General features: G+C 37.1%; 2 protein-coding genes across 8 annotated transcripts in view; one reads left to right on the top strand and one right to left on the bottom strand.

Annotated features, from left to right (window-relative positions):
* The window catches only part of ARL5B (ARF like GTPase 5B), a 203,422-nt gene extending 201,304 nt beyond the window's left edge, over positions 1 to 2,118 (bottom strand). For 2 of the 3 annotated variants that reach the window (XM_081298782.1, XM_081298781.1), the window contains exon 1: positions 1,779 to 2,118. In XM_081298782.1, coding sequence (XP_081154908.1) covers positions 1,779 to 1,827 — 49 coding nt within the window. In that variant the 5' untranslated portion in view covers positions 1,828 to 2,118. The remainder of the gene's footprint in view (positions 1 to 1,778) is intronic. The other variant, XM_081298780.1, reaches the window with a different exon arrangement.
* A 249-nt stretch (positions 2,119 to 2,367) lies between these two features.
* The window catches only part of NSUN6 (NOP2/Sun RNA methyltransferase 6), a 52,029-nt gene continuing 41,177 nt past the window's right edge, over positions 2,368 to 13,219 (top strand). For 3 of the 5 annotated variants that reach the window (XM_081298776.1, XM_081298777.1, XM_081298775.1), the window contains exons 1-2: positions 8,018 to 8,527; positions 10,566 to 10,721. In XM_081298776.1, the coding sequence (XP_081154902.1) occupies positions 8,453 to 8,527; positions 10,566 to 10,721 (231 nt within the window). In that variant the 5' untranslated portion in view covers positions 8,018 to 8,452. Of the gene's footprint in view, positions 2,619 to 8,017; positions 8,528 to 10,565; positions 10,722 to 13,219 lie in introns of those variants that run through there. The other 2 variants (XM_081298778.1, XM_081298779.1) reach the window with 2 other exon arrangements.

Below are 13,219 nucleotides of genomic sequence, written 5' to 3'. Positions count from 1 at the left end.
TCCAGGAACCACCTAAGAAAAATTGATCACTTCATTCTTGATGCCACCTACATTTTTAGGAATATCTGGGAAGCAATTTACCATATTGCTTGTTCTATGTCTGTCTACTAATCTTTGAGTGCTCTAAGAGCATGTGAGGTTTGCATTTTTTTTTTTTGGTTTGTTTTTAATTTTTCTATCTCCTATGCCTAATTCCCAAGACTGGTTTATGGAATATGAGTAAATTTTGCAGAATGAGAATAAAATTAAATAACCATTAATTCTAAATTTTCAACAAGAAAGTTAAATAAAAATTCTAGGTAGAAATGGTAATTTAAGAGGCATAAGCAATTCTGTGACTATAAAATATAGCCCATGAATGTCTTTTATTTTCTATACTTTATATTTTTTTACTACTTTCCAGTTTCAGCCAGAAAGTCTCAAACATGATAAATGACAGTAATACAAGAGAAAAGGGAGAAAAGAAAATGGAATAGGGTGCACAAGGAATCAACTACTTCAGTAATTTCTATTTGTTAAGCTAAGGGGAATGATAAACAGAAGTGATTATTAATCTTTATGCTTTCAATTATGTATTTAAACACTCCTTAACATAGTCATTTCTTAGAACAAGATTCAGAACATTTTAGCTGTCAAAATAATAAGTATTAAATTTGTAAATAATATCCACAGGTAGTTAAAATTCTGATCACTTTGAAATCACTTGAAAAGTGATACTTACATATATATGGGTACACATGTTGCATATATGTTATTTTATCTATATTTATAATCTGGAAAGACTAGTGTTCTTACCAGTTTAAAGAACAAGTGAAGCATCACACATTCTAGTTCAAGACTTCTTAAATCCAGAAAAAGGATTTGTACATTAACTAACAAATTGCTACTAGCATAAAAAAACCAAAATGCTTTAAAAATTATGCCTGGCAAAATGAAACTTGATGAATTTAAAAGTGGTTTGAATTACTAAGAAATCATTCTGCTAAAATAATCCTTAAAACTTTACTGTTGCCCCCCCCCCCTTTTTTTTTGGTCTGGGTATTTGTTCTCTTCACAAGAAACCACATCTCATTCTGACTCAGAACAGGTTTTACAACTTCTTGCCCCTTTGGACTTGCAACTTCTACTTGTCTCATAACCTGTTCTCGACTAATTACGGACACGTAACATGTTACACAAAACCGAAAACACTGAGGGTTTTTTTGGTTTTTTTTAAAAAGCCTAAATAAGGTGGAGAGGTTAGCATGATTTCCGGAAACCGGTATAAAAGAACTCATTCCCTAGCGAAATCGGAGAACAAGTAGGTGCAAAGGCTTAGACAGTAGGATGGAAAACAAAACACCGAGTTTCGAAGAAGAAAAAAAAAAAAAAAAAAAAAAGGAAAGATAAAGAAGTTTTAGGTTCCTGGGCGAACACTTATCCTGGGGCAAAATATAGACTCAAGGATGCCTAATTGAAATTGAATAGGCCCTCAAATATGCCTCCAGGCATCCTTAAGTGTTTTCCGCTTTGCTCCACTAAAATCCAAAAATACTGTCTGGATTCTGGGAGACCAGATGCCTTCTCTTCTGAGTCCCTCTTTCTCCCCACATGCCAGGTCTCTCCTGCACATTCTCCAGGTCTAAAATACCGAGTTTCTGCCCACCCCCTGGACTAAGTCACTTCTCTGCGTCTAAGAATGTTTCGGACCACCAAAAGCACTGCCTCCACTGTCCCCTTTCACGGGTCGGACCCCGCTGGCTTGGATTCCAGCCGCTGCGCAGCTCTATCGCTCTCACCTTGGTTACAGAAGAGGCTCCACAGTTTAGCGAAGATCAGCCCCATCATGAGCACCTGGGCGGGCCGCGGGGTCCCTCAGCAGCAGGTGCCGCTACGCGGGGTCCCCCAACGCGGCGCTGGCTGTATGGAAGCGAGGAGAAACCGGCTGAGACCGCGCCGCGAGGGCACTGGATGACCCAGAAGCCTCGACCCGCCGCTCAGACACTAACCAGAAGGTGCCTAATCGAAACCCTACCGGATAGTCCTTTGTTTCGAGTCCGCTGAGCCCAACGCCGACCCGTAGTCCCCTCAGTCTGAACCCACCTACCCACCAGAGGCTCGACCAGCCCCAAGCCCCGCCTCCGCTCCGCCTCTCCCCCCCTATCCCAGGACCACCCATCGCCGGAAGAACGACGCATGACGTCAGCGCGCTTACGTCAACCCACGCGTTCGACGTGGCGTTTCCTCCAGTTTCACTTCCGGTAGGCGGAACCCAAAGCGGTTAGAAAGTGGGAGATTATTGATTGAGAGTTGGGGATTTCCTTGGGTGCTCGCGTCTTTTCTCGTCACCGTTTGGAAAGTTGATGGGGCTCACTTTACTGCGTGGTCTAGAGTTTTGTCTGGAAACGAGGAAAGTCCTAAGTTTCCCTGATTTAGCAGCTACTGTTTTGCTATTCTTTGTTGCGCTGAAGTGAAAAGTTTTGTCTGTTGACTCTTCCCGTCACTTGGGCAGGCAGTGTTGGGGTTCTGCCACGATTCTTAATTCTAAATAGGATTGATTGGGAGACGAACTATGGAATACCAGCAATCACGGAGTTCAGTTGGTGGCTCCCTCCCCCAACAGTTTTGCCAAGCATCAGGTAGGTTCCTGGAGCCTAAATCAAAATCCGTGCCTAAAACAATTCAAAAGGAGAGCCTCAGCTAGAGGTGTAATTCAAAGGTAACCCCCTTGCTTACCATGCTCAGGGTCTTGGTGGGGGGGAAGCCTGGAATGAGAGAAAACTGATTTTGAAACCATTTGACCAAGCAAGCTTTGCATAAGAGACTTTGAACTTTAGTCAGGAGGTAGGGTGGCCTTTTAACATGCTAAAATATTTGGTCACCTGTACTAGAAGAAGTGTACCGTCTTCCCAATGCTAGGGTTTTAAGACCCTTTTAAAACTTCCATGCAGCTGGGCACGGTGGTGTGTTCCTGTAATCTCAATGGCTCAAGGCTGAGACAGAAGGATCAAAGTTCAAAACCAGCCTCCGCAATTTAGCAAGGTCCCATCGAAATATAAAAAGGGCTGGGAATGTGGCTCAGTGCGTAAGCACCCCTGGGTTCAATCCTTGGTACCCCCCCCCCAAAAAAAAAGTAGTAATTCTTCAACTTTATGATAGTAAAGGCAAGCTTCAACCTATATAGGAAAAAAGGGATGTGCTGAATCTTTGCAAATTAATTTTAATGACCATCCTTTTGACTATATAAACTATCGTGTGTTTGTAAACAGGCCGTTCTATCCCTGAGTCCTTTATAAAGGACACTTATAAAATTTTAATTGAACAGCAATAATGTTTTCAGTTTTTATGAGTGTCATGTGGGACACCAGGACATAATGCAGTGCGCTAAAGAGATATTTCTAGTCCTAGTTTCTTTGTTGAAACTATAACAGCTTCTTTAGTTGTTAGACAAGATAAACCACATTTTACATATTTTCCCCCCTGGATTTCAGATTTCTAAAAAAGTTACCTTTTTAAAAAGAACTATCTTTATATAAAGGGAGATCTTTCAAGCAAAACTTTATAAATTTTATTTTGTAAAAATTTTCATGATAGCCTAATGATATTTTAGAGACAGTAATATGAATTGTTCTTTTGTTTTTAATAAAATGGGATTAATACTTTGAGCAGTGCTGTTGTCATTTTTATTCATTTTAATTCTTTAAAATATTGGAAAATTTAGGCTCAGCGTGGTGGAACATGTCTGTAATCCTAGCAATTTGTGATAGGATAGCAAGTTCCAGGCCAGCCTCAGCAATTTAGCAAGGCCCTTATCAACTTACAGACCCTGTCTCAAAATAAAAAATAAGGTTGGGGTACATATGTAGCTTGGTGGTAAATAACCCTTGGTTTCAATCCTGGTGGGGTGGGTGGGTTGGGGAAACAAAGTAAACTATTTGAAAATTTTGTTAAAAACTTTGTCTTCTTCTTCTTCTTGGTGGGTGGGTTGGGGAAACAAAGTAAACTATTTGAAAATTTTGTTAAAAACTTTGTCTTCTTCTTCTTCTTCCTCTTCCTCTCCCTCTTCCTCTTCCTCCTCCTTCTCCTCCTCCTCCTCCTCTTCCTCCTCTTCTTCGTCCTCCTCTTCCTCCTCCTCCTCCTCCTCCTCCTCCTCTTCCTCCTCTTCTTCTTCCTCCTCCTCCTCTTCCTCTTCTTCTTCCTCTTCCTCCTCTTCTTCCTCTTCCTCCTCTTCTTCCTCTTCCTCCTCCTCCTCTTCCTCCTCTTCCTCCTCCTCTTCCTCCTCTTCTTCTTTCTCCTCCTCTTCCTCCTCTTCTTCTCTTCCTCCTCCTCTTCCTCGTCCTCTTCCTTCATTGGGGAAACAAAGTAAAATATTTGAAAAATTTGTTAAAAACTTTGTTCTTCTTCTTCTTCTTCTTCTTCTTCTTCTTCTTCTTCTTCTTCTTCTTCTTCTTCTTCTTCTTCTTCTTCTTCTTCTTCTTCTTCTTCTTCTTCTTCTTCTTCTTCTTCTTCTTCTTCTTCTTCTTCTTCTTCTTCTTCTTCTTCTTCTTCTTCTTCTTCTTCTTCTTCTTCTTCTTCTTCTTCTTCTTCTTCTTCTTCTTTCTTCTTCTTTCTTCTTCTTTCTTCTTCTTTCTTCTTCTTTCTTCTTCTTCTTCTTCTGTTATTTGTGTTTATTAAGCCCCTGGGTACTTTTCCATTCAGTTACACCCACAACCTATTTGTTTTAGACTTGGTCTTGCTAAATTGCTGAGGCTGTTCTCAAACTTTTGATCTTTTTGCCTCAGCCTCCAGAGTGGCTGGGAATACAGGTTTACAGCACCATGCCTAGATTTTTAACACCTTTTCTATGAACAGTTTACCTGGTAATGGGATAGCTCTAACATTAGAATTTTTTTTTTTCATTTTAAAAAGTTATATTTATAGGGTTTGAGGATGTGGCTCAGTGGTATAGTGCTGCCTAGTCTGTCTGAGGCCCTGGGTTCAATATAAAACACTCCAAGGGGGCCTGGGAAAGTTTTATTTATAGATCATAGCAGTGGCATGTGTTTATAATCCCCATCCACATGTGAAGCTGAGGCAGAATGATTGCAAATTTGAGGCCTGACAGGGAAATTTAGTGAATCCATGGCCTGGAACTTGCTATCCTGTCACAAATTGCTAGGTGCCCATGTCTCAGTACTGGGGATGTAACTAATAAATAAATAAATAGTTTATGGTGTAATGTTCCTGGGTTCAAACCCCAGTACCACTGGGGGCAAAAAGAAACCAAGGAAACAAAGTTTTATTTAAACTTTTAAATTTGAGATTTTTACTAACTGGAAGGAAGAAAAACTGGCCCCAACTAAAACCTGAATATTATTGGTTTAAAGAATATATTGTATATTATCTAAACAAATCATGCTGATATACTGAGTTGTTAGAAAAAACACACCTCAGTTCATATTGAATGTTTTATCAACTGTAAATTGTAGTAGGAATAATTGTAAAGAATTGAAGTAGAGAATTGTGAGAATCTATTTTTTAAAATAGCCCTTAGCAACATAATTTCTCCCTGAATTTTTTTAAATCCCTTAAAATCTTTAAAACTAATTTTGGTGTAGTCCTTGATCTAGAGGAGATAACAAATTCTATGGAGTAATACTATTTGAAAATATATTTTGAATACAGGAAATCAGAAAAGTCCTGATAGAAAACAACCTGATGAAACTGAAGCCAGATTTACAGATAGGTAGGTAAGGTTAGCAAACCAGGAGGTGCTAATCAAAGCTGCCCCAGGCCCTTCCTGCCCAGATTACTCCTCCAGTCCACCTATCTCCCACCTTTCAGGCCTTCCCACCTATATTCTATCACTGAAAGATAAAGGGAAACAAAAGAGTGTGGGAAAGCTGAAAGAAGACCTTAGCTATAAAAAAGGGAAGACCTCGCCCTTCCAGGGATTCCACCTTTTGGGTCCCCTTCTTCCTCCTAGAGAAGTCTTCTTTTTCTGTCCTTTACTAAAGCTTCTACTCTCCACCCTGCACTTGCCTCGAGTGCTTCTCTGGTGTTATACTTCAGCATTCAGGGAAGCAAGGACTCCTCACTGGTAAACAGCGGTAATAAAACTATCTTTAGGATTATGACTTTTCTTAACTAGTTATTGTAAATTACTTCATTGAATTAAAAGGGAATGCTACAGTAAGATCTCTACAAAGTACAACAAAATAAAGAAAAAATTAAAAAAAATGCGTAAGTGCATACGTAGAACAAAACTGAAACTTCAATGAAGGAAAATATTGGCCAACTCCAGGAACTTAAAAAAAAAAACTACATCTAATATTTCTTAGAAAGAACTATTTTAAACTACAGATAATACTTGGAAGAACCAGCTGCACCTAGAATTGAATTCAATTTATTACTCAGATCAATTTGCTCATGACTTTAAGGAAGTGTTCAAGAAACAGTGTGTTCTGCCAGCTAGGAATAAATCTTTAAAAAATAATTTGAAAAACTCCTCAATCTTTAAGGTAATGTTTATTGTGATTTTAGTGCAGTTGGTCAGCTTTCAGATGAATTGGGATTGATAGATTTCCCATCAGGAAATTCTCTTTTGCCATATGGCCCAAGAAATCAATATAATTTCATTAATAAATGTCTGTAGAGAGACAAATGCTTTTTAGATGGTATAGGTTATTCAAAAGAATGTTAATATTTCTTCCCTATCAGTAGGAAGAGTATGTTGGTAAAAACCTAACAAAGTTCCTTTATGTTCACCAAGAGGACCCATAATATCCTGAGTTTCAAAACATCTAAGTCATCTTAGGTCTGTGACTTTGGTCATGAGCCAATCAATGAGTATTAACATCGCTTCTGTATTTTCTAGCTAAATATGATCAGCCTTCCTACATTTAGGAAATGGGTCTCTTCAACAGGTGCATGAAAGCATTTACATGAATACATGTGGTCTGCAAGGGATCTGCTGATTCTCTTCTTGATCAGTAGCAGTCACTATGGCTCATAAATTACCTGTGCACAGATTTTTAAAGCTGATCCAATCTCTCAAATTATCTAGGTACTCTCCTCTTTAGAAACCAACTGTAACCCTCTTTCCTTTGCTACAACCCCCATTCCTTAGGTTGGAACCTCTTACACATATTTCCATAACACCTAAAACTTGCTATCTTCACTCCACTTGAGATAGAAAAGTTAGTTCTGGTCTATCAGAATTTACTTGACTTTAGTTTTTCCCTCCTGAGTAGTCTTCAAATACATGGATAACACTATCTAATATTTATTAAGGTCTAACTTTGCTTCAGTAGTGTTTGAAGCATTTTACCTAATTTTCAATAACAATATCAAGTAGGAAAATGAGTTACAAAACTATAAACTTTCCTGAGGTTACAAAGTGTAATTTAAACTCTATCAAGCCCAGCACTAGAAATCACATACTTCACAATTACAGAGATATGGGTCACCCAAGAATCCTGATAAACACCACACTTGTAAGTAACAAAAATTTTATTTTTCCCAATCTGTTCCTTTCTCAGGTGGGAAAGATATATTCACAATAAGGCAGGCAGGTGCTAGGATGCTAGGCGTGGTTCTCCACACGTGTAATCACAGCTGATGCAGGAGTAGCCTCCATTACAGGTTAGCCTGGGCAATTTAGTGAGACCCTATGTTAAAACAAGATGCGGGAGGGTGGGGGGTAATGGGGGTTCCGAGCAGTGGAGGGGTGCTTGCCTAGCAAACAATTCCATGAAATCAGAGGGAGCTGATGCGGTCAAATAAACTGGCCTCATCCTATTCTTGGAGGTCACTCAGAAGAACACTGATGGCCTGCCAACGTTGTTCGGGCTAGGAACGTCTTCCGCTCGATCCATGCCAGTCCACACATCTTCTGTGGGACACAGCGCTCTTTGCAGTCTCCCCAAAAGTCTTGTCACAAGCGCAAGAGCCGCCTGCATCTCCGCAGTCGTGACGTAATATAGATTTGCGGCTGTCAATTGGGTAGTCAGAGGGGAGGGGTGTGCCGCTGACGACGGAAGTGACGCAGACCGGAAGCGGGTTTCCGCTGCGAAGTTGGGGGGCGCGGGTTTGGAAATTAGGATATAAGGCTGAAAGGAGCTGCTGCTGACAGCCTCGTTTCCAATTTTTCTTTCTTTCTTTTTCTTTTTGTTGATTCTGTCACTAAGGCTTTTTCCTTAGTTGTCTTTGCAAAGTGAGTGGCATGGCCTCTCAGTGACTTCCCCGAGCGACCTGGAGGATCAAAGCCAGGTGTGGTGTAGGCGAGGAAACAGCTTTTAATTTAGCTAACACTCGGGAAACCAAGGACTGTCCTCCTCGTTTTGGAATTTAACTCAGCAGGATCGTCGCGATTTCCTTGAGCACCTGAAGGTCCCGGGACTTTGTGGGTTGCTATTCATTGTGAAGATACTGCACACTGTAATTGGGACGGAAAAAAACGTTTCTCTTGGAGAACTGAATACGGGGGGGAAAAATGCCCATTTTTCCTAAAATATCTTTGAGGCCTGAGGTTGAAAACTATCTTAAGGAGAACTTTATGAATGAGGAGGTGGGTCAGACAAATACATCTGATAACTTTTTAAAAATTCAAATATTTACATGTTCTTCAGGAATAGAAAATCTGAATAAAAATCTTTATAACTTTCTCTTTACCATTTGTCTATCTGAATATAAGAGAAAAGCCAATGTCTTTTCACAGGAATTAATGCTTACTGAGACAAGAGGTGAATAAGGCATGCGTTTTAATTCTAAGAGTGGGACAGGGGATAAAAAACGTATCCTCATATCAGAGAAAACATTCGCATTTTTTTTTGATTGGCTTACTTCACTTAGCATAATATTCTCTAACTCCATAGTGTTATGTCACTGAAGGGGATACAAGAATAAACAAAAGATCCCTGTCCTCAAAAACTTAAGTCCTATATAGAAGAAAACACCTGTCTTGGAGCACTGCCTCTGACACTTAAGTTAAAAAGGATTTTGTAATTTGTTGAGTGTCCCTGTAAATGTGATCAGTTGTGCTAGATGATCTACAAACTCGTTCACTTTAATACAGATTAGCATCCTCATATCAGAGAAAACATTTGCATTTGTTTTTTGGGATTGACCTACTTAACTTAGCTTTATCTTCTCTAACTCCATCCATTTACCTGCAAATGCGCCATTATTTTATTCTCTTTTAATGTTGAGTAATATTCCATTGTGTATATATATCACAGTTTGAAGGGCACCTAGGTTGGTTCCACAATTTAGCTATGTGAATTGTGCTGCTATAAACATTGATGTGGCTGTGTCCCTGTTGTTTGTTGTTTTTAAGTCCTTTGGGTATAAACCAAGGAGTGGGACAGCTGGGTCAAATGGTGGTTCCATTCCCAATTTTTCAGGAAATCTCCATACTGCTTTCCAGATTGTTTGCACCACCTTACATAGTATGAGTATGCCTTTTTTCCCCAATACTTATTTTGATTGTTTTCTTGATAATTGCCATCCTGACTGAAGTGAGATGAAATCGTAGAGTAGTTTAGATTTGCATTTCTCTAATTGCTAGAGATGTTGAACATTTTTTCATGTATTTGTTGATTGATTCTGTATCATCTTCTGAGAGGTGTCTGTTCAGTTCCTTGGCCCATTTATTGATTGGGTTATTTGTTTTGGTGTTAAGATTTTTGAGTTTTTTATATCCTAGAGATTAGTGCTCTATCTGATGTGTCTGATAAAAATTGGCTCCATTCTGTAGGCACTCTGTTCATCCCACTGACTGTTTCTTTTGTATTTTCAGCAGCTTTTTAAATGAACATTCTTGTATAAAAGATTCAAATATCTTTGACACCATCGCTTTTTTTTATACCCACTAACTACATGATATTACAAAAACAAAAGCCATTCCTTTGCTTTAAAAAAAAAAAGTACTGAAGGGAAAGAAATATTAAATTTTAACAGTACTTACAGAAAATAAATTTTTAAGACCAGTGACTTAGTAGGCTGGTGAGTGGCTTATGAAAATTCAGAGTAGTCACAAAAAGGGAAAATGGGTGCCTTAAAAAGCTTTAATGGCAAGGGTACCCAGGTGAGACTTTATACCTTCATTTCTGACAGGTATGTTTGCTACTCTGCCAGTCTTTTTTGGATGAAATCTATTTGTTATATTTAATACTACATTAAAAAGTGGATACCCTGGAGGATCTTTGACAGTGAGTATATCAATGATATTTATTCTGTATATATTGATATTTCCAGTTTGCTCTAGGATATATTAGTAAATAACTGTTCCATCAATGTTATAGTGTTATTGAAGTAGAATGAAATCCTGAATTTATATGAACAGATGTAGAAGATATTTATATTTTGAAACTTACAATGTTTTTCTAAGTCCTTTATGTCAGGCATTTTGTTAGGTGTCTATTACCACAATTAATCCTAAGAACTCCAAAGTATTATGTGTTTCTTAAGGTTGCTAACATAAGACAACAAAATAAAAGGGAACTGAACAATTGTTAAAAGATGTTTCATTAGATGGAACAAATGTAGAAGCATATTTACTGTATTTTTATTTTGATGAAATATAAACATTCTTTTCCCCCCCACAGGTTTTAGCTGTTTCAAGTAAACAAGATGCACAAGGAAAATTTGAAGCTCTGTTAAATCACCTGTCACATCCTCCATCATTCACATCTGTCAGAGTAAATACACATTTAGCCTCAGTACAACATGTAAAAAGTCTGTTAGTAGATGAACTTAAAAAGGTTTGTGTAAATTTTTTGTCATTATATCAAATTACATTACCACAGTGTGTCATATTGGTCCACAGTAAAGCCCAATGAATGGTATAATAATATTGCAGTCTTATAAACAAGAAAGTTGAATAATGGATGTTAAATTACACAAGCTTGAATAATAAGTGGTAATACTACAAATTTGAATATGGCACTTCTCATTCTGAATTAGATGAGGAAAATACTTTTAAAATAGGACAAAAAGTCTTTTGTGTTGTTTTGACAAAATATTTTTGGCATGATACTTCGTAAGTGAAGACAATATTATAAAATGACTGTTTTTTGATTTCTAGCCAGAAAAGTAGTATCTTATTTAACTTATATTGTCGTCTTTGCTTTCAAAACAGTTATCTAGCAATGGTATTGATTCATTTCTTCTTTTTCCTTCAATCTTATTACACTATTGAATGTTTCATGGTCTCTTTAAGAATCATTCGATAAGTTTCATGTTGTAAGAAGATAAGTATATGAGAAAAAAAACAATATAATAAATAGAAAAAGTAATATTGAGTGTAATAACAGGTAAAATATAAGCAGTTCATAAAATGACTAGGCTTCTTAAATGACTACTCTCGTACATATATTTTTGTCTAGTAGAAAAGAAACTGTTCTGAAGCCCATCTGAGGTGTGTATAATTCAAGTAGATTAGATCATTTTCATTTCTAACAAATTGTTCCAAAAACTTGGGTGTATCACAATCTGATGGAAATCTAAGATCTCATGGACTAGGATTTTAGGACTGTCACTCAGAGATTTGGGTCTCTTTCTTTAAAGGTTAGGATTGAACAGTAAAGCCTGGGTCTTAGGCACTAGATGGGAAACTGTATACTTAAGTCTAGGAAGAAAGGGGTCTTAGAAGAACTAAGTCTAGTTTTGTCTAGTTTAAATTTTCTATTTCCACATTCCAAATTCCATGTGTGTCCTGCAGAGCTGTCCCAAGTAGTATGGTACTAGGTAATTTGTCATAAATTTCTCTGGAACATATTGCAATTCAAAATTTTTAAATTTCATATAGCTGATAGAGTTGTGAGGAAATTGGATGCTTTTGTAAATTACAGCTGGTAATATAAAATGGTGTAATCTCTTTGGAAAACAATTTTGGTAATATCTTTAATACAAATTTACTGTGCAGCCCAGCAATTCCATTCCTATGAATCTTCCCCAAAAGAAGTAAAAACATGGCCATACATATTCTTGAACATGACTATTCATTGTGGCATTATTCACAAGTCAAAAGTTTATCAACTAGTGATGGACAAATGTAAAATATTCATACAGTGGAATATTGTTCTACAGTACATGTAATTAATCAATGCAATAAAGTGGATTAACATCAAAACACTATTGATAAAAATTAGACATAATATTACTCTATATGAAATTTCCAGAAAAGGCAATTTTATTTATCTATTTTTGTACTAGGGATTTAATCCAGGAGCACTTAACCACTGAGCCATATACCCAGCTTTTTTTTTTTTTTTTTTTTTTTTTTTTTTTTTTTGAGACAGGGCCTTGCTAAATTACCGAGACTGGCTTTGAACTTGCAATACTCCTGAGTTACTGGGATTACTGGGATTGCTGGCCTGTGCCACCATGCCTGGCTCAGAAAAGGCAAATTTATAAAGAAATATTAGTGGTATGAGAATGTATGAGAATGGGAACAGGATTTGACCGCAGATCATCATGAGGGATTTTGTGGGGTGGTGTAATTTATCTAGAATTGGATTGGAATGCTGATTGCACATTTTTTTAAAATTTACTAAAAAAAATCATTAAATTTACTGCAAGTTATTCTATTTTTAAAATGGGCGAGTTTCTGATATGTAAATTATACTTCCTAGGACTGTAAAAGCAGATCATATGCTTGGTGTTTTTGTGTGTTGCTTTGATAGTTAGTCACATGTATGATTTTATGAAAGTTTTGTTTTTGTATCCTCTTAACAAGTTTCTAATAGAAAAGGAAAGAAGAAAACCTTTGATTTGGGAAGGGTTGATCTCTATATAAAATATTTCTATACTATAAAGCAAATAGTATTTATAAAACAAAAAGAAATGACACAATTTATTATCTTCTCAGATCTGTTTAGTTGATACCCAACAGGGAGAGAGAAAAGGAGTTTATCCATCAGATTACTCATTGTTAAATGTGGTTACAGTCAAAAACATCCTTTGGAAAATGCAGAAGTCAAGGGAGATACTGACTTGGTAGAAATATTAGAAATTTTAGAAACTTTCATTTCTAAAATATGTAACATGTTTACATTTATCTAGTTAGAAATAAGTTGATCTTACAAGTGTTTTCTAGCTAGAATACTACATAGCAATGCAAGTATTATTGTTATTGTTCTTTCATATAGTATGTGAAGTTGAGTTGTTAATTCCTAGCCTACCTGGCATAGACTTGTTCTCAATATTTTCATATTTTCCTGTAATACTGTACATAGTCCTGTTATCCAATCCATTGTTC

Source organism: Spermophilus citellus, assembly GCF_964194105.1.
Source record: "Spermophilus citellus genome assembly, chromosome: 6".
Taxonomy (NCBI): domain Eukaryota; kingdom Metazoa; phylum Chordata; class Mammalia; order Rodentia; family Sciuridae; genus Spermophilus; species Spermophilus citellus.
The sequence above is the reverse complement of the archived record's forward strand: the minus strand, read 5'-3'. Positions and strand labels throughout refer to the sequence as shown.